This window comes from Rhinolophus sinicus, linkage group LG12 (assembly GCF_036562045.2).
Source record: "Rhinolophus sinicus isolate RSC01 linkage group LG12, ASM3656204v1, whole genome shotgun sequence".
In the NCBI taxonomy this organism is placed as follows: Eukaryota; Metazoa; Chordata; class Mammalia; order Chiroptera; family Rhinolophidae; genus Rhinolophus; species Rhinolophus sinicus.
Window position 1 is genome coordinate 2,031,747 of NC_133761.1, and position 20,475 is coordinate 2,052,221.

At 50.0% G+C, this 20,475-nt stretch overlaps 1 protein-coding gene across 1 annotated transcript; it reads left to right on the forward strand.

Moving 5' to 3' along the window:
• The first annotated feature begins 14,772 nt into the window (after positions 1–14,772).
• Positions 14,773–20,274, forward strand: LOC141567908 (uncharacterized). Its single transcript, XM_074316910.1, has 3 exons — positions 14,773–14,875; positions 14,927–15,398; positions 19,869–20,274. The coding sequence occupies exons 1-3, from the start codon at positions 14,773–14,775 to the stop codon at positions 19,894–19,896; spliced, it is 603 nt and encodes a 200-aa protein (XP_074173011.1). The 3' UTR covers positions 19,897–20,274.
• The last annotated feature ends 201 nt before the right edge of the window (positions 20,275–20,475 follow it).

Below are 20,475 nucleotides of genomic sequence, written 5' to 3' on the forward strand. Positions count from 1 at the left end.
TTGTCCTCTGCTCCTGGCCGCCTGATACGGTTTGGGAACTAGCCAAACAGATAAAACCCAAACTTGTGTGGCTCTCGTGTGAAGCCCTTCAGTGTGGCCCCAACCTCGTCCAGCACCGTGGCTTCTCCTGCCTCCAAGCCTCCGCTCTCATCCGGCCCAATGCCCAGAGTCCCTGAACAGCAAGGCTGTTCCAAGCTGAGGGATCTTAGCAAATGTTGTTCCCCCAGCTTAGAGTGCCTTTCCCAGCCTGACACAGCTCTGCTCCTCCTGGAAGGGCCAGCTCGTTTGTCCGGTCTTCCGGGAAATGTCCTTCTGCGCGTGGAGGTCGGTGGGTGGAGGCTCCAAGTGGAGGCCGAGAGCTCTGTGGAACGAGCCATGGGGTTTCCATGCCAAGCTGTCGCCCTGAGAGGAGGCAAAGGGGCCCAGGAGGGCCCCCCACTCCTGCGGGGATAACAGAGAGCAGTCATGGCTCCTCTGTACTGCCCTAGCCACACAGGGCCAGCCGTATACTTTGCGGGGCCCAAGGCAAAACCAAAATGCAGTGCTCTGGCCAAGGGCAAGAAACCCATCTCCCCTTCCCATGGGCCATCACCCCAACCATGGTGGAGGACAACCCCCATAGGGTGCAACTTTTGGTACTTGGATCAGAGAAGGATGCCGTGGTGGTGCCAGCGAAGGGCAGGGACAGCCACTACCATCCCCCACCTGCTGAGGGGTGGAGGGTGGCAGCTGACCCAGGAAGGGTGAGGCTGGATGGGGCTCAGCGCACTGGGAGGCAGGGAGGCAGGGAGGAGATGGGGGTGCGGCCACGTGTGAGCCGAGGCTCTAAGGCCCCAGTGCATGCCATTGTCCCCTGACTTCATTTACGAAACACAGATTCAAAGATAAAGTCATAAAGAATTTAAGACAGTGACCACAGAATATTGCACTCTAGTCACGGGTCCCCTTCTACGCGCAGGGCCTTCTGTGACTGCACCGGTCACATGCCCAGGAAGCCAGCCCTCCAGCCACACTCTGCCGTGTGACCGTGGCAGCCGCAGGCCAGGCCCAGGCCGGCCACGAGAGGTGCTCACAGCAGTCTCCCTGAGGGCTTGTCCAGTGCATTCTGGGCAGACAGCATTGTTTTAGACCACACTGGCTCCAGGAGAATAACCAGACAGTGTGCGGCCCTGCTGGAAATACTTCTCCTCTCCCCACCCCAGTCTGACTGGATTCCATCCTACTCCACCCACCGGCTCCTCAGGGCTGTGCCCTCTGGACCTCAAGGCACAGCTTGTTCCAGCAATAATGGCCAGCCTTGACGGAGAGCTGCTGCCACGTGCCAGCAGGCCCCTCAGCCAGATGGAGAAACGGGGTGTCACAGGTTTCAGACACAAAGCTGGTGAGTGATGGAACTGGGCCAAACCCTGAAGCCTCAGACCTGCGAAGCTGTGCCCCCGTGCCCAGCACCCCCAGCCCTCCAGGCCCTCCCCTTTGTGGGTTTGCAAAGCCACAGCACCACTTCCTTCCTCCTTGCGATTTTCCCCTTGCCATATGCACCGTTCGCTACATTTGCATTAATTATTTAAGAGAAGATGAGCATGTGCTCGGAACAGCTAATCCGATTCCAATGCTAGGACTTGTTCCTTTGGTTTGCAGCTCCATTCGCCCCTTCCCTCTCCTGGTAGGTTTCCATGTGTTGATTCAATTTGTTTGCGGTGGGTCATGCATTTTGACGTCCAGTTAGTAATTTCCGCCTGCAGTCGTGCAGACCAGAAGGGAGCCGCTCCCACACACCCTGTGTGCTCTCCCATGCCTCACCGTCTGCAGCTCAGTTACACTGACCCACAGGGATGGGAGGGTCTGCCAGACCCAGAGCTCCAGGAAGCGCAAATGCCTTATCTATTTCCTCCCAGCCACTGCTTGGTCTTAAAATAGGGATATAAGGCTAATACATTTTACAGGCCAAATGCTGTGTGGATTGAATGAATGTTAGAGAATGCATTGAGGAAGGCTACGCGTTCTGCAGCAGTGGTTAAGGCAGGGACTGGGGAGTGGGGGCCCCTGAGCGCACGCCCCGGCTCTGCCACTTATTAGCTGTGGACTCCTGGGCCAGTTACCCTCTCTGGTCCTCCGTGTCCTCGTCTGTACAGTGGGGGTAACAGTACTCACTTGCTCACTGGGCTATTACGGGGCTGCAATGGGTTAAGATTGGCAAAGCGCTTAGAACAGGGCCTGGTACCTGAGAGCTACACAGGCATTTGTTGATAGCACTTCCCTCTGTCCCTCCTGAGTTTAGACTGAATGAGGAAGACGCTGGAGACCCAAATAGCGGCTTCATTATGGGCGCGGATGGCTTGACTCACAGACACCATCGTATACCCCAGTAAGAATTAAACTTGTCCTCCCCCCAGGCTCGCCAGGGCCTGTCCCCATCCACCCGGCACCCCCCACCGAGGCTGAGGGAAGAGCGGCCCAGTGCCCACCCCCAGGCTCCCTGCTCCTCACTCAGACAAGAAAGGGTGCAGGGCCCAGCTGTCCTGCTCCTTCTTTCAAATGCCCAGGTAGAGGGTGGGATGGGGGGCATGGTGGGGAGCATTCTCATCAAGCAAGGACCACGACAGGTGGTCACTTACCAAGCACCGGCTATGGACCCGCGTGCATTCATGGCTCCCTCCTCACGGCAATCTCAGAAGGAAGGATCGCTAACTCTTTGGATAAAGCAACCAGGGCTCAGAGATGTTAGGTGACTAGCGCAGGTCACACAGCTAGGCAGCAGCTGTTTGGGGTCTGAGGCTCGTTCCCCCTCCGCTCGTCCACTCCGGCTCCATCTGAACAGCTGGAAGGTGCTGGGGAGAGGTTCTGGGGGAGGAAGCTGGCTTTGGTCAGAGGCAGCATGTACGTCCCTTTCCTCTGGAAGAGAGCACGCTGTGACGCTGGTGCTCTGTCAGGATCCAGACGCGACTCAGTGGAGGTGATGTGTTCAAGGCCACCCCTGGTCTGGGCGTGGGCCGTCCTGAAGGGTCTACTATGGTTCAGTGCTCTCGAGAGAAGCAGCCAGGAGACGAGGGAGGCAGAGTTGCCGTTGCACCCACCAGCCCCAGGTCCCAGGAGCCTTCTGGCTCCACAACTTTGCCACCACGACTGTTGTCCAGGGAGAAGTAGAAGGAAGAGCGGGCGGCAAAGAGTAAGGACCCCTGCCTCTGCCAGGAGATGCGGTGACGTGCGTGGCATGTGGCCAGGCTTACGCCAGAGGGCACGCCAGTTGTCAGGACCAGCACTGCACAGAGCGGGGCATGAGACAGGGGCTGGCTCTGGTGATTTGGGCAAAAGCAACAGAAAGGGACCCTGGCTGACTTTTGCACAAAAGGAATGTACAGGACGGATATGGATTAGCCCTCACGGTCAGGGAAAGATGCACAGACCCAGGTGTCAGGCAGGCCGGGAACTGGGGTGGCCCTGGGGACCCAGGTAGGCAACACCTAGGGGATGGAAAGAGCAGGATGGATTAGAAAAGATTTGGGCCGTAAGTGACAGGACTAGAACCAGGTGACATGGAGGCAATGGGGGCAGCAGGGAGAGTCAGGGAAAGGGTTAGGGAAGAGGCCCCAGTTCTAGAAACAAGAGCAGCCTGGGGGGAGGGGGAGTGCTTCTGTCTGGGGCACATTGTCCTTGATGTGCTGGTTGGACCCCAAGTCTGGAACTCTGGGCAGAACCCTGGCCTGAGGTCCAGCTTTGGGGGTCACTGGTGCAAGGCGACCATGGAGAATGAGAGATTTCACAGCGACAGCAGGAACCAGGGGACAAGGGAAGAGGAGGGGGGCATAGGACCATGCCCCCAGAAACGGTGCCCCCCCAAGGCCCTTCTTCTCCCCAGCTGGCACCTCCACGCCTGCACAGGCCTTGAGAACTGCTGGCATCTGTTAATGCAGCCAGCCGGAGCTGAAGCGACGTCTGCCTCTTTGCCCTTCCACTGCACCTGGCCAAGCGTTTCACACATAGTAGGTGCTCAATGAATCGATTTATCAACTGGAAGGAGACAGCTGGATGCAGCGTGCCAGGCCTCATCCATCCTCAAGGCAGCCGCAGGCAGCGGAGCCACAGCTGTGCATGGAGTCATCCTGTGTCAGGTGCTGCTTTCCGACCCTGTGAGGCAAACAACTGTGCTCATTGGAACGAAAGTCCTCGACTTGGCAGATTGGTAAACAGAAAGGAAATACAGGATGACACATCCTTCCAGCTCTCAAATTCTACATTCTCTTGAGAAATACAAACAAATCCACATATTTATTACAGGCGTCCCACTTGCACCAAAGGCAGTGGATTCCAGGGGTGACAAGCTCTCACTGCTGGGTTTATATGGAAGTCCTGTCCCACAGTCCTTCTTTCGTAGACACGTTGGCCTGCCACAGTCCTAATTCAGCTTCCTTTGTCGCGGAAACCATTGTCTAGGTTACCTTTCCAGGCCTGCTTCTCGGGGACAGACAGACTTGGGGCTCAGGACTAATCTACACAAAACCCCAGCTGGTTGGCAACACCAAGTGCCTTGCAATTTGTCCTAGAAATCTTCCTGCTGCCACAAGTGAGTCTGTTGGAGGTATGGGAATTTTCCTAAAGCATTGTTTTAAAGTGGGCAAAATGATTTATTTATTGAGTACTCACTGCCGACTTTGCAATTTGTGTGTGAGCAAGGCTTCCTCCTTTTCCTCAGAGAACTCCTGGGGGGGACCGCTAATTGGCTGTCATAGACTAATTGTCACCCTTTTGTGAGTTCATAGGATTTCAGAACTAAAGGGGCCATCTGGGAGCTCATCTATGTGTCCCCCACATCCCTTACCCCCAGCTCCCCACCCCACCCTCTCCTTTGACAGGCCAGGAGCCCAAGGCTGAGGAGGGTGAAGTGACCAAGGCCGGAGAGGCAGCCTATGGTTCCCTGATGTGTGTTCTTTCCTGCAAGGCAAGTGAACACCCACTTGACTTTCCACTAGGAACCAGAGAGCTGCTGGCCTAGCGGGGCTGGCCAAGGTCCCAGCTCTTTTCCTGTCCCTGAGGCATAGGTGGCATTTCCACCCAGCTGAGTCACTGGGGATTTTCCCAGGTGGAGATGGTAATTACCAACCCAGGCTAGCCCAGAGTCCCTTAGTCCTTTGTGGAGACGGCTCTGAGCTGCCTATTTAGAAACATGTCTCTGTATATGTGTATCGTTAAAACCTGTCTGTAGAACATGTAGTGTCCTGGACCCACTAGATGAATTACAAACTATGGACATGTATTCAAGTCCAGAACGACGACGGCTAACGTTTGTGCATCTGACCAACAGAAGTTTTAAGTGCCTCCTACGAGATGAGTGTCTGTGCAAGGCCAGGAACCAGACACTAGCTCTTTCTTAGGCCTGTATTGCTTACTCCTTAAAACCGCCCCATGAGGCAGGTATTACGATGACCTCCGTTGTAAAGACAAAGGAACTCAATTTTAGGTAGTTCAAGTCACTTGGCTTCTTATCCTAAGGAGCTTCTAATTTAGGCAAGTCGAGAAATACAAACCAAAGTCAGAGGGTCCAAGGAAACACACTGGGTGCGTGATCCTGGGGAGAAGCGAGTAGTTAGGGAAACCTTCATTTAGTCATTCAACAAACACCGATTCAGCACGAGGTAATCCCATTCGTGGTTGGATTCTGCCCCGAACTCCTGTTGCTGTTGCCCTGGGGGAGTCCCTTACCTTGCTGGGACTAAGTCTCCCCTTAGGGCGACCACACTGGTTACTTGTCAATAAGGATGCTGTGAGATGCCGTCTGTAGAGTGTGCGTTTCCGGGGAGTGGGTGCAGGCCTGTCCCCCGTCATTTATTCCCAGCTTTGGTGCTTGTGAACTCCTCCCAACCCTGCTGAAGTATGTGCAATGCCCGTGGGTTGTCACTCACATTAATTATCTGGTGGAGGTTATAAACTACCACTTGCTTTGGCTAGATAACTTTAAAGAAAAGAAAAGGGCGTTATCACATCACAGTTAAATGCAAGAGCATAAGCCTGGAGAAGATGAGAAGGAAAATAGCTCAAGCCAAAGAATAAAGCACACTTCAGAAAAGGCAGAAGAGGTACGCACGAAGACCAATTGGAATTTAAAGTGACAACATGTCTGGTGACATAATTGTTAGCTTCTGAGTTGTTTCAGGTTAGAAAGAGATAGGTACACACCAAGCCAGACAGGAGAGCCTGTGGCAGGGAGCAAAAGGTTTGATCTCAGGCAGTCTCCTAAGCTCTCTGTGCCTCAGTTTTCTCATCCATAAAATAGGATAATAGTATATAACTTGAAAGTGATGATAAGAGACTACAAAATTCATATGCCCGGTATCTAATATTAGGTTGGTGCAAAAGTAATTGCAGTTTTTGCAATTATTTCTAACCTTTTAAACCACAATTGCTTTTGCACCAACCTAATAGTTGCTCAAAAATTATAGCCATGGTCGTTAACGGTCACAGCAGAGGAAGCAAAAAGTAGGTACAGAACTAACAGGTACTTAGAATGAATTTCGTTGTGTTGGACTAAGAGGCTTTGCTCTAAATGTCCCTGTCTTACCTGTTTCCAAATCCTGACTATGTCATCTCATCAAATGAGATAGAATGAAGACAGACAGTGGCACGCTGGTAAATGTTTAACAGACTCCCGGGGAGAGGGAGAACCCTAACTTGCAGTGTTTGTGACCTCCTTGTCATAGATATTCCCACCATGGCTGGTTCCAAGCTCCCAATGTGACGTCACTGAAAGCAGGGTCAGGAAGAGATGGGCCGTAGCTCATCATTACGTAGGGGTTCTGCTATAAAGAGACAGTAGACAAGAGCATCGATAATAGTTACTTGCAGTAACATAATTAGGAAATGATGAGTTTTGGATATTTATTACCTTTGTTTTTAATATAATTTATTTAACTGTTAAGTTTACATGATTTGATTTTTAATGATGGCTGGGTTTAACAATTAACAATCGGCTTGTAAAATCCTTAAAGTTTAACAGTCGGCATTGTGGGGGGCGACACAGCACTGTGTGTAGAGCTCCTGGGGTCCAGGCTGGTATATATGTTCGTCTCTTTTCTCCAGCTCTGACACTGTCTCATTGACTATTCCCGCTTCAGTGGAACTGAGAATATAGAAACGTCTAGAAAGGTAAGAGGGCGAGAGGGGGAAGAGATGGTGGAAGAGAAGGCAAGAAAAGCTAGTGGAAGATGGAGCATGAGCTGGATTCTTCAGAGATGGCGACGTTCCAGAGGAGGAACCCAAGTGTGGCTCCAGGGGGGTGTCTGTCTTTTGTGGCGGCCCTACGCCAACCCCCTTTCCACAGCTTGAGCCTCCCGGCGAGTGGACCAGACTCCACCTCCCACCAGAGAAATGGACAGTGAGTCCCCCCTCCCCCCAGTGGCAGCCAGGGCACAGTCACGTGACCTAGACAGGCCACTTGGATGCACCTGTCTGGGAGTTTGAATCTTGAGCAAGTGGTGGCAAGATCAGCCTGCTGTAGGAACAGATTACTAGTGGTACATGACGGCCAGCGAGGTCCTTCCCTGACCATTTCTCCTGCCTGGTCCCCAGAAGGCCCGTTGCTTCTGCCCAGTGTTCATTCTGCTTCTCCAGCTTCCCTTTGGCTCACGGAGCCCCCGGTATCCTTTTGCGGCAGGTCCTCCTGGTTGCCTCCTCAATTGCATTCTCTTCATGTTTTCTTTTTTCAGACTTGTGATTTGTTGGCTATAAGACTTCATTTCCCAGCCTCCCATCAAGCTGGTGTGGCCATATGAGTAGGTCTCTGCCGAAGGGATGTATGCAGAAGTGTTGGGTGGGACATTCAGGAGAGCATGCCATTTGGTCCCTCCTCCTTTTTCCTGCTGCGTAGAATGTGGAAGTAACGGCTGGGGCTCTAGCAGCCACCTTACACCCTGAGGTGATCTGCGAATGGAAGTCTTGTGTGGTGGAGCAGAAGCATAGAAGGGGCCTGGGCTCTGAGGGATGTATGGAGTGTCCTTGTCAGTTTTCTTCCTACCTCCGGACTTTCTTCATGAGACAGAAACAATCCCTGTATGTTTTCCTATTTCAGTAGGGTTTCTGCTAATCACAGCTGAGGCTAACCCTGCAGAGATGCCTTCCAGTAAAACTCCTTTGGCTTAAGAGCACCAGGGTTATTTTCTCTTGCTCTGGTAGCCTCGTAGCTGAGTGCCGACTGACTCACATTGTCATTTGTTCTCTCCCCCACAATCTCAAGCAACACAGTCAGGCCCCAAACGCCCTGCTTTGTCAATGACCCAGCTCAGCTTGTGTTCCTCTCACACTCTGCCTGTGCTGTGCTCTCTCCAGGGATGTCCTTCCCCGGCCTGTCTGCCTTAAGACCTGATGCAAACCTGACCTCTGCGACAGCATAAATTGGCTGGCTGTGTGTAGTAATTACCTGTTTACTTGTCTGCTCCCACTAGAATGAAGCAACCTGGTGTTTAGCGTGCTGGGCGGCACGTCCTAGGGGCTCAGCATGAGGGAACGAACGTTAGAGCCCTGCGAGGTGAGTTCAAGCTTTATAACCAGACCCATCAATCTCTTCCCACTGCCAGCTGCCTACCTGGCTCTTTTCATGAATGGAAATTTCTATGCATCATCGGGACTGATTTCCTGCCACGAGGCAGCTCTAATCCACGCAAACACGGGCCTGAGTTTGAATGGATGAGGTCAGATTTGAAGGTAGTTTCGTACATTAACCATGTCCCCAAGAGAAACAAAATAAAGTGGTAATGGATTATAACCCAAAGTAAAAAAATAAATATTCATGAGCCCATACTGATATAAATGACGGAATAAATTAACAGATGGAAGTGAAGAGACAACTCTCCCATACAGAAGAACTCCAAATAATTTATGTAGATACTTCCTGCCCTCAAGGCAGGGAACATAACTCCCCACGCTCTAGGTGTGGGTTATACATAGAGCCCTCCTTTCAAAGCAGACAGTCCAGAAAGGAGTGTGGTGAGAGTAACTTAATGGTGGGGAAACCCGACACACCACGACCTCGGCCAGGCGACCAAGGTCAACGTCGACAGTCTAAGTCATGTTGATAGCAGTAGTGTGTGCCCTTGAGATGATGTGATGATAATGGCACCCTGGGTCTGTGGTCTTCCTCCCAATAACCCATAACCTCAGTCTAATCATGAGAAGGATACAAGTAAATTCCAGCAATGGGTCATCCTACAAAATACCCAACTAGCGTTCTTAGAACCCTCAAGGCCATCAGAACCAAGGAAAGTGAGAAACGGTCACAGCCAAGAGGAGCCTAGGAGCTGTGGCGACTAAATATTGTGTGGTGTCCTGGATGGGTCCCTGGACTAGAAAAGGGACACTAGGTAAAAGCAAAGGAAGTCTGAACAAACTATGGACTTTAGTTAACAAGAATGCATCAGTATTGGTTAATTAATTGTAACAAATATGTCATGCTAATGAAAGATGTTAACAGAGAAACTGGGTGCAGGGTATATGGTAACCTCTGCACTATACAACTTTTGTATAAATCTAAGACGGTTCTAGAAATTAGGCCTATTACAAAGAAAAAGTAATGTTCCCAAGACATTGGGAGACAACAACAATAATATCTGTTATTAATTGAGAGTGTACTGTGGTGCCCATAATTTTATACGCTGACTTTGGCTAACTTAAGGGAACCAGACAGGGAGCATGCAGCCGCCCTCAGGGCTGAAGGAAGGACGGCAGGTGGGTCAGCTGTGACTGTGCTATGACAGGGGCTCACGTGCAGGCTCTGAGGGTCTCCCACCGAAATGCTTTTGCTCTGTGACACTCACTCCAGAGTTACATCCTAAGAGGGAGCCAAGAGCCCAAGAAGGAAGGTACCACCATCCTCCATCTCTGGACCATGAGAATTGTGGGCAGGACATGTCCTGCAGTAACAGTGGGGGCCTGTTACCAGATGAAAGGGGGGAGGAGGGCATTTGCTATTTGGGCTGCCCACCCCCCTTCCCTTCCTGCTGGAAATCACTCTTTTTGGTTTAGTTTGCGTGAGGCTGGCACTGCCCAGTTTCATGGCGGGTGTGGGACCAAAGCCTGGACAACTAGAGCCAGTGAGACTTCGCTTGAAACTGCTGGAAAGGGGCAGACTTTTCTCCAGAGGTTGTTGAGGGGATAAAATGGGGTCACTTTGCCGTCACAAGAGAGAACTGTGTTAGAATGGACCCTGAAGCTGAAAGATGGAGAGAGTATCCTCAAGAGATAGGTCTTGGTGAGCCTGAATCTCAAGTTCCACGAGTGAGTCAGGTTCTCCCCTTTTTTTTGTAAAAAAGTACAATTCAATGCTTTTTAGTATATTCAGAGTTGTGCAACTATCACCGCTACCTCAGTTAGTGTGGTATTCACACTAGTTGCAGATGGAAGTTGAAGAATATTTTGCGATATTCAACAATTCCTATTATTCTAAATGTGTGTATATATGTATATGCACAAAATTTGTATATTTTGTATATACACAGAAGCAATGTATCTGAAGAGAGACACCAATTCTTTATATTGGGTTAGAAGAATACTGCATACTAGAATGCAAATCATTTTATTTTTATACGAATTTAAATAAGATTGAATTACAACTCCCAAATATTAAATTTTAAAAAATTTAGCCTTATTTAATTTTGATATAAAATCTATAGTTATTAACTATAGTTTGTACTTCACTTTTCATTTGATAGACCATTTGGAATAGAAATAAAACAACAGAAACAAAACCATTGTTTTATAAACATATATGGAAACATTGACATTTTTGTTTGCATTGCCTTTAATATATACCTTTTTAATGAAAGCATATTCAAATGTGTACCTTTGAATGCAGTCACGTTTTGTTTTTTTAATCTTACACACCAGTGCTTTTGATAGTGTGATGTGTGGAACCAAACTGGTCTGCATACTGCTATCAGTTTGCAGGGAGATAAAGACAGGAATTAAGACTTTTAAAAACTTCCCAAGCTATTTGGCACAGTTGTTTTCTGTCCTTTGAATCTAGTAACAAAAACAGGGGCTTGTCTTTTGTATGTTTTTGCCTTTAAAAAATGTCATGTATTTCTAATAATTCATTTTAATTGCATTTTACAAACGCATCAGTCCACAGTGGACTGGGGGAATGGAAGGGCGGGTTCCTCACTACGGGCTGTTTGGGAAGCACTGTTCTAGACCACTGAGAATTAGTACACGATCATGACGGAAATAGAAAATAGGAAAATGGGGCTCAGAAAAGGAAAAAGAAAGCTGAGAAGATGAAAGAACCTGGAAGTGTTCAAAACAGCAGCTTGCTTACGTTTTAGAGGCTGGAAACAAAGGAAATGAGCAGCCGTCTTTGCTGAACGTGACCCCCACAACGTGTGCAAGTGGGATATCAAATGTGTACGAAAAGCTGCACTCACGGTCCGGACAGCCTGAGCCCAGAAGGCTCCCTCCTGGGCAAGTGCACTTAGCGGTTCTGGCCCATCTCATGTCTACGCTGGCCTGGCTGGGATCTGCAGGAGGCACTCTGTCTTCTGGTCCCCCATACGGCCCCTCCTTTGTTCTGCTTCCCCTTGGGGCATCTTCTCTAGGGGCGTCCGGTGTCCCCTTCCCTTCTGCTCGTGCAGCCTGCCGCTGTCCCTCTCCTCCCTTCTACAGGTGACGAAGTTGAGGCTCAGAGGTTGAGTGGTTATCACGTGGGGAAGCTGGGATTTGAACTTAGCTCTGTCGGACTCCTTTCTCACCCCACTGCTCCCAGGTCTCTCTCCCCTGACCGGTCTTTGATTCTCACCAGGAGGGCCAGCACCCCTGGGTGTGTGTGTGACAGGCCCATAGCTCCCAGGGGCACATCTTACCGGATGTAGAAGTGTCTCCTGGGTCTCCCTTTCTTTCATTGCAGCTCCTCTAGGCGACGTGTGTGCTGGTCATTGGCAGGACATGGGCAGTCGCCTGGGCCTGTCTTCTCGGTGACATTGGCTTCCGTGCCCTCGTTATTGTCACCCACCCCGTACCCTTAAACATCTGTTTCTGCTTGCCTGCCCTGAGCTCGTCTCTCCTGGGCCTGAGCCCTCACTAGCCGGGGGAGGGGAGGTGGGGGCTTCTCAAGGGGGAACTGCTCCCAGGCTTGAGCAGCTGCTTTGCCAACACAGGAAGCCCTTCCTGAAAGCTTCCCACACAAGGTCAGTGCTCGGCCCATCTGCACAGTGCAGGAAGGGGAGAGCCAAAGGGTGCTCTGGGTTCTGTTTGTTGTACAGGGTTTGGGTGTCGCAGAGGCTGCACAGGGCACAGGGAGAAGCACTGAATCCCAGCCCTGCTCTGTCTCATTGCTTCTTTTTTTCTGAGCCACAGTTTTCACATCAATAAAACAGGGGTGATGCCAACTTGTCTATGCTGCAGGTTTGCTGTGAGGTTGAGACAGGGTTTACAGGACCTGACCCACAGAGCTCGAGGAAAAGCCGCCTTCATTAATGCTAGGCTCTGGGCAGCCCATGATCAAGGTTGTTTGTGACCCGTGCAGTAATGCGATAGCTAATCAGCACCGCTTATTGAGGGGACATTATGCCAAGCACTCTGCCTGCCGAGCGTTTTACGGGATGGTTCGTTTCCTCCTACAATAACCCGATTTCATGCAATCCTTTGTAAGTCCCCTTCCACAGGTGAGGAATGAGGCTCAGAGATGTTATGCAACCTGCCCAGCCTCAGATGCTGCTGATGGTTGAACTTGAGCCTGAGTCTGTGCCATTGTTCATCTTACTCCTCTCTAGCAGCACAAGTTCGCTTAAGGGGTAAGAAGGGTCTGTTAGACATCCAGCTGCTCATTGTTTCCCAGCTTGGTCTCCGTTTCCTCCTGTTTCCTCTCCTCATTTGCATCAGGTCTTCTATTTGCTTCGTAAGCCGAAGAATAATCAAAGCCGCCCATCAAGAACATGAACTTCAAACGTATCAAGGTAGAGTCAAGGAAAGTGGATGGATCGGTCATCTATGGCTGTGGAACAAACTACCCCAAACTGTAGAAGCTTAAAACCGCAAGTTTTTATTTTATTTGCTCATAGTTCCCTGCTTGGGCAGCTTGGGCTGGGTGCCGCTGACAGTTCTGCTGGTCTCTCTGGGTCTCGTGTCACTGTAGCTGGCTGGACACTTGACTGTGGCTGGGTGGTCTAGTGCAGCCTCACCCACACGTCTGGCAGTTGGCAGCGTGTCGGCCAGGGTGCCTCAGTTCTCCTCCACATGGCCTCCTCCCTAGGCCGGCTTGCGCTTGTTTAAAAGGGTGAAAAGAAAACCACATGACCCCTTGGGGCCTTGGCTTAGAAGATGTACATCACTGTGACACATTTAAGGGTCAAAGAAGTTACAAGATCTGTCCAAGTTCAAGGGCTGAATAACTAGGTTCCATTTCTTGTTGGCAGGAGTGTTAAAGATGTTTAACCCGTGACCCGTGCGGTAATGCGATGCGGCCATGTTTAGTCTACCACACAAAGCACAACCCCTCCCCCAAAGACATCCTTAATACAATCCCCTTTGTCCCTCACCCCCCTCCCCTGACTCCCACTCCCTTCTTATACTTTTAATACTTTCTAACTTCACATTACCCAAAGCTTCATTCAATCACTCAACAAATATTTTATTATGTGCCAGGGACCCAGAAGTGAACAAAACAAAGTCTCTGCTCTAATGAATCTAATATTCTAGGGGAGGGAGCAGGCAATCAAGAAATAAACAAGTACATATTGTAAGACTGTGGTGAACAATAGGTGCTTTGGGGAACAACAGAGCAGAGTAAGAGCGTGGGGAACGGAGCGTAGAAGGGGGTTCCTATTATACACAGATGGTCAGGTGACATCTAATGAGGTGACATCTTCAGGCTTGAAGGAAGTGAGGAAGTGAGAAGCTCCAAGCAGAGGGGGAGAGTTCCAGGTAAACAGCCAGTGCAAAGGTCCTGGGGCCGACGTTGTGAGACACAATTCCTTACAATCTTAAATGTCGTTTTTTTTGTGTGTTTTTTTTTAAAAAAACAACCATGCTACATTTCCTTAAAGAACAATAAAAAAGAAGACATTAAATAAGGCAAAACTCTTGCTAAGCAAAAGCAATTTATTTTACCGGATCCTGTTATAGTGACAGCCAAATTACAGCTTCAGAGAAAGGGATGGTGGGTCACCTTGGTGAGCCTCAGTGACCTCACCTTTCAAAGAGCAGCATGTGCCTGTCCTGCCTCCCGGTTTGTGGCGAGGATTCAAGTGATACCATAAAAATGAAAGCTGCCCTGCTTCTGCTTTCACTTCCTCCCGTAAGGTTGCCAGTGATTTTTTGTTTTGAAGGACAAACCAGCTACGCCTTCTGCCTACACCTAAGGTGCCTGCTGCGGAAAGAATGAAGTCCAGGCCCGTGGGCGCGACTCCGACTACGAGGCCCCGGCCGTCGCACGTTTTACCCCCGCCGCACCCCCCCCTCTATGCTCCAGTCATAACCCGTCAGTTTCTCTGCAAAGCCGACTCTCACTTCACACGCCCCCGCCGGTGATTCCCAGGCCCCGGCATCCGCCTCCCCCGATCAAACTGCAAGACCCCGGGCAGCGGCGTGGGGATGAACGGCCGCGGACCAGCGCCAGCTGGCGCCCAGGTGGCTCATCTGTCCCCCTCTGGCCGACTCACAGGCCCCTTCAGACCGACTTCCCAGATCAAACCTCGGCGCGCCCCGCATGAGCTGTGATCCCACTGAGACAAACCCCCGGGCCTCAGCCTCCCCATCTGCAAAGGGGCGCAGGACACCTACCTGCTCAGGCCGGGCATGAAGCCCCCAGAGGTCACCGGCCAGGCCCGGGGACACCGGCGGGTCCGGCTCTGGGCCGGGCTGCGGCGCCGCCGACCAGGGCGACCTCCAGAGAGGCCGCGTGTGGGGCTCGGACACAGGGAAGGGGAGGGATGGGCGGGCTCCCCCTGAGTGTCCCCCGCCGGCGCACAGCGCCCTCCAGGACGTCCGCTCAGCGGGCGCCCCCCCCGCCCCGGCCAGGGTTCCCGGGGCTCCCGCGCGGGCCCGCGGGGCCGGCAGCCACGCCGCACGCAGCCCCGGCCCGTCCCGGGACCTCCGCCCCGCGTCCCCGGCGCGATCCCGGGAGCGGAGCCCGGCGGCGTGCTGGGCATGCGCGGGCCGGGTCCTCCGGGAGGCGGAAGCTCGGGACGGGACGCGGGCGGGCGCGCGCGGCGGAGGGGGGCGCGCACCTCAGGCGGCCGCCGCGCACGCGCCGACGCAGCACGGCCCCGAGGGCGCGAGCCCGCTGCCGCCGCCGCCGCCGCCGCCGGGACCGGACCGCTGTGCGCCCGCGGCGTGAGGCGTGGGAGGGATCGCGGCCCGTCCGCCCGCCGCGCCGCCCCGTCGTCGTCAGCCTTCGCCTCCCCGCGCCGAGCGCGGTCCGGGTGAGTGCGGGGCGGGGGCCGGGCCGACTCCGGGAGCTGGTGGCTGGCAGGGCCGCGGCCCGAGGGCGGAGGGCCGAGCGGAGCCGGACCCGCCGGTCCCGGCGACAGATGCGACGCAGATCGGTCCCTCCCGCGCCGCCAGCCCGCGGCCCGCGGCTCCGGGAGGCCGGGGGATCGGGGAGCCGGGGGCGGTGGGGAGGCCGGGAGCTCGGGGAGCCCGGGGGGTCGCGGAGGCGGGGTGCTGCGGGGGGGCGGGGAGCCCGGGGCTCGGGGAAGCCGGCGGGGCCCGAGGATGCGGGAGGCTGGCGGCTCCGGGAGGACGGCCGGCCTCCGCCGGAGCGGGCCAAGTGCCTCCAAAACAAAAGGGGAGCGAGAGGAAGGAGGAGGAAGAGGGAAACCCGCGGGGACGCCGGGGCGACCGGCGGTGGAGACTGACGGGCCCGAGGGCTGCGGGCGGTGAGCCTCGCACCCGCGGCGGCGGTGGCCCCGGCGTCCCCGCTGCGGGCGCGCAAGTTTCCCGTGGCCCCGTGAGTCTCCGGGCGCTGGCCCTGAACACCGGCTGGATTCATTGTGCCTCCCAAGTTTCCTCCTCTTCTGCCCCAGCCCCCAACGCTGCTGCAGGACCGGTCACTCAGGGGGACAAGTACTTGCTGTTCCTCTGCGACACCCCTTCGCGTTCAGGAGGGTGTGTGTGTGTGTGTGTGAGTGTGTGTGTGTGTGTGTGTTTTGTTACTTGAGTACAGGATTTTGTAACTTAATGCACTAAGGGTAAAAAAAAAAAAATTTGAGCCATTTTCAACAGTATCTCATTCTTGCATAGTTAGCCTGCAGCTGGGTTTTAGGCAGCGCGGCTAAGATAGTAGTAATATTGTAGTGATTATGGGAACTGGGTGAAATGCGGTTAAGCGGACGGCGATGTAAGAGTTTGGGGATCTGTACTTAAGATGGCCATCGTTGGGATTTTTACTTAGAAGGTACATATTTTCGTGGTTGGAAAAAGGGACAGGCCATTACTATTTGAAGTGAAATACAGAGCCTCACCTTTAATATGTTATTTCTAAAACGGGTAGTGAAAATAGTCTCCTCTTCGAAATGACACAGCTGAGCACTCAGGTCAGTTGTCCCATCTTTGAAAACCTTTGAAAGGTGGGAGGAAAGTACGTGGATGCAGTGATCAAAGATACATAAGTTAGTATTCTGCTTATTTTTGTCGAGGTACGTACAGCATAATGTTTTTATCCAGTTGTACTATTGAGTTAATTTTTTTTAAAACCCTGCAATATTTAAACACATGAAACTTTAAAGGAAGTTCGTGTTTCAGTATCTTTATGAGCATATGGTTTCTTTAATAATTGTGGCTCTCCTTGGAGGGGAAAAACTAGCTGACTGTACTGTTAGTTTCTTTTGAACACTTTTGTGTACTAAATGCTGCCGAAATGGCAAGATCAAATAATATAAATTCTCCTCTAAAGAATTTCTTCCAGGTCATTACCAAACAATCCAGTTGAATAATGAACACTGGAAAAGATTGTTGAAAACACATGTTCCCTTTTAAAGGAGCCCACAATCACATGAGACTTGAGTACACACAGGCACTGAATGAACAGACTAGCCATCAGATAGCAAGTCGGAGGGTAAATACAGACACTGAATCCAAAACTTAGTATTTATGGTTTGGGCAAATAGTGGGACTCCTAGAGGAGATGTGACTTAAGCCTCTTTTGAGACTGGCAGTTCAGCGAAAGTGAGTGAGTGTGAGATTAGGAGTGGAGTTGCATGAATGCAGCGGTGATGAAGTGTCTGCAGGAAGTGGACCTTAGGAGCAGCAGTGAGGATCATTAAGGCATTTTGAACAAATTGTTTCTGTAACACTCCGTGCCCATTGTTGGAAATTACAGAACTTAATGTACTAGTTCTCAAAACTCGGTTCCTCAGCTGGTCACATAACTTTCTTGGTAGGAAATTAGAGAAATTGTCTAAATAATGTAGTTGTATTGTTAAAACTAGTCCCTTTAAAAGTTATTCATTAGCTCCTGCAGAAGAAATTACTACATATTCTATGTTATATATATATATGTGTGTGGATATAGACATACACTATAATGTAAGAAATAGTTCAGAGAATTACTATCTTTTCTTTGGATGTTATTTTGAGTTAGAGAAGTAGGATCTCAGTTCATATCTCTGTAAAGATTTTATGGAGTTGGGGGAGGGGGTTATGTTATCACTTTGTGAGTGATAAATGTCCAACTAGTTTATTGCTTTGTACACCTGAAACTAATTTTAAAAAAAGTTCTAGTATACATTTTATAATACATTGTCTACCTTTTTTTCCTTTGCTAAAAACAAATATATATATATATTTTTTTTTACGGAAACCTTTTTTCCTGTATTTTAAGGTGTCTAAAGTTTGAGAAGATAATTAAAAATTGTCTTAAGGGTAACAAAAGATGCGATTCAAAGTGTTAATATAATATATAAATCTTTAACCTTTGAAATTAAACATCTTTAGACTTATTTTTACTTGTAAGTAGAATAAATCTTGTTTTAAATTTCAGTAGCATTAAAAGTTCTGTTATTTTTATCATATTTGTGAAATGAGGTTTTTGTGGTTTTTTTTGGCTAAAACAGAAAAAATTAGTTTCTATAGTACTTTATTTTGCCTTAAAGCTCCAGTTTAAGAACATTTTCATCACTGTTTTCCCGTAGTAAAATCCCCTAAGTAATTAGCAAAAAATTGCTGTGGAGGTCTTTGAGACTTTTTACTGATGCAAATTTTACATAAATTATGTAAAATGCAACTTTTTAAAATTTGGGCAAATGACCTTATTTGAGTCAATGGTAACAAAGTCCAGGAAGTTGGTGAATGCAAATAGCAGTTAAGCGTGAAGTTGGTGATCAGCTCTTCGAAGGGTCCTTGGAATGGAGAGGATGGAGAGCAGCTGGACCTCAGGTCTGGGTGCACCTGAGTTTCACTCCCTCCCGCTACAATGGGAAGGGATTTCTCTGTAAACTGTGTTAGTAGTGGATTATTTCAGCTCTTTATTGCTTTTTCTCTCTACCAACATTTTAGCAGTTTTTTACCCCCCTTCATTTCATGACTACCAAAAAGGCAAAACAAGAGAAATGAAATTCGTATCTACCAGTTTCTGGCATGAATTTCTAGAAGTTGTGCCAGATCTTACCATTCAGAACTGCATACACATGTTTCTGAGTGTAAAGCAGCAGAGAAGCCCCTCTGCTCTTCTCTGTAACAATTGTATTGTTTTTTTACTAGGCTCTGTGATGGAAATAAATTCAGATAAGCATATATAGTTCAACCTCCAGCTTAAATGGCATTTTTAGCAAATGCTGTTAATTATAGTCTGATTTGCATAAACACTAATGAAATGGTTTATAGACAGAAGTCGGAAATGGATGTTTTTGCCTAAGTGGCACTATTCCCGCTCTTTAGCAGTTGGAAGCCTCAGAAAAATACCAGTAGCATCACCACACAGTTTACCTATTTTTAGCAGCATGAAGGTGTCTCCTTACAAGCTTCATATTTAATTTTAAAAATCCTGCCGAAATTTTACATACACCACCATTTACCATAAACACTTTGAAACAAGAAAAGTGCCTTCAGTTCTGCATTTGAGTATCATCCAGTGATGGGGAAGCAGAGTAACCTACTGGGTACCTGTGTGGGCATGTGTTGTTGGGAGGTGTCACTACCTTTTTACAGACTGATGAAATCTGGGACGGGCGCTGTACTGTCAGGTACAGGTGTTTCACTCCACGTGCCCAACCTGAGCTGAGTGCGTTAGTGCTTCCTTTCCTGTATCCCTCCCAAGAACGAGAGAGTGACAGTGCTGTCCTAGCCTCATTTTCCAGACGGAGCACTGCAAGGTTAGAATTAGCGTCGCTCACCCTGGGTCTCTCAGCCCGAAAGTGGCGGGTCCTGATGGGCCAGGCCGAGGGGCCAGCACTGCACACTTGTGTGTAGCATCTTAGCCCCGCCTCCTGACGTAGGCGTGAAGTGTGCAGGAGTAATTACCGTGTCTGGGGAAGTTTAAGTGAGTCTGTCTTCTATTTGAATCTGATACTTTCAGATCATGAAGTTCTGATCTGGCCAACACAGTGTCAGGAAACATTTTAATGAACAAACAACGAAAACTGGTTAATTAAAATTAATTTAGAATTAAGTAAAAATGTATACTGCTTGGTACAGTGATTGACAGTTATCTGTCAAAGAACATGCTTTAGTAACTTCCACATTGACAGTTTTTTCATCGGTGACCTTTTTTGGGGTCGATGTTGTTTATGAATACAGTTGTGTGGGAAGCAGGAGTAACGTGAGGGAAACACAAATTGCATGTTTCTCCCACGGGTGTAAGTATAAGCCTGTTGTAACCCTTGTATTTATCACCTGTAACCATTGTTGCTGTAAAAGTATTTCTGAAATGAATGTGTGCATTCTCACCAATTTAGGATTTTCCATCCTGGTTTTACGGGTTGACATACTCTCTACTCCTTTATTTGGGGCCAATGGACCAAAACCAAGGCTTAGAAGAACCTGAAAAGTCATGTCTGTGGGCTGTCCGTGCCTAGGATCTCCCTCTGCCTCCATATTCTGGATCAGAAGTCCTGCTGTCTGGTGGCTTGGGTTCTGCTGTGAATGCTGGGCGCTTGTGTCTACTCACGGCCTCGGGACCACCATTTGTCTTTGCTGGACTGAAGGAAGAGCTTAAACGGTGTCATGCATTGTATGTTTGTAGTGGATTGTGCGTCTTCTCATGAGAACTGAAGCACCTTCTCACGAGGGCAGAAACTTTGTTTTATACACGGCCGCCTCCCCCAGTGTCGGACACAATAAACACGTATTGAATGACAAGAACTCAAGCCTGCTGATTATTGAGAACTGTTACTGCATCAGTGGGCAGTCTGCTGCTTGCTTTGCTTCGGTAAAGAACCCCCTTCAAGACCACATAGGTCTGATACCTGGGAAGAACTTGGCTTATCTGTGTTTTCCCTGTTGTCTGCTTTATTTCAGGTACCGGTAGCATCACACTTGAGCCAGGAAAAGGTGTTGCTCTGC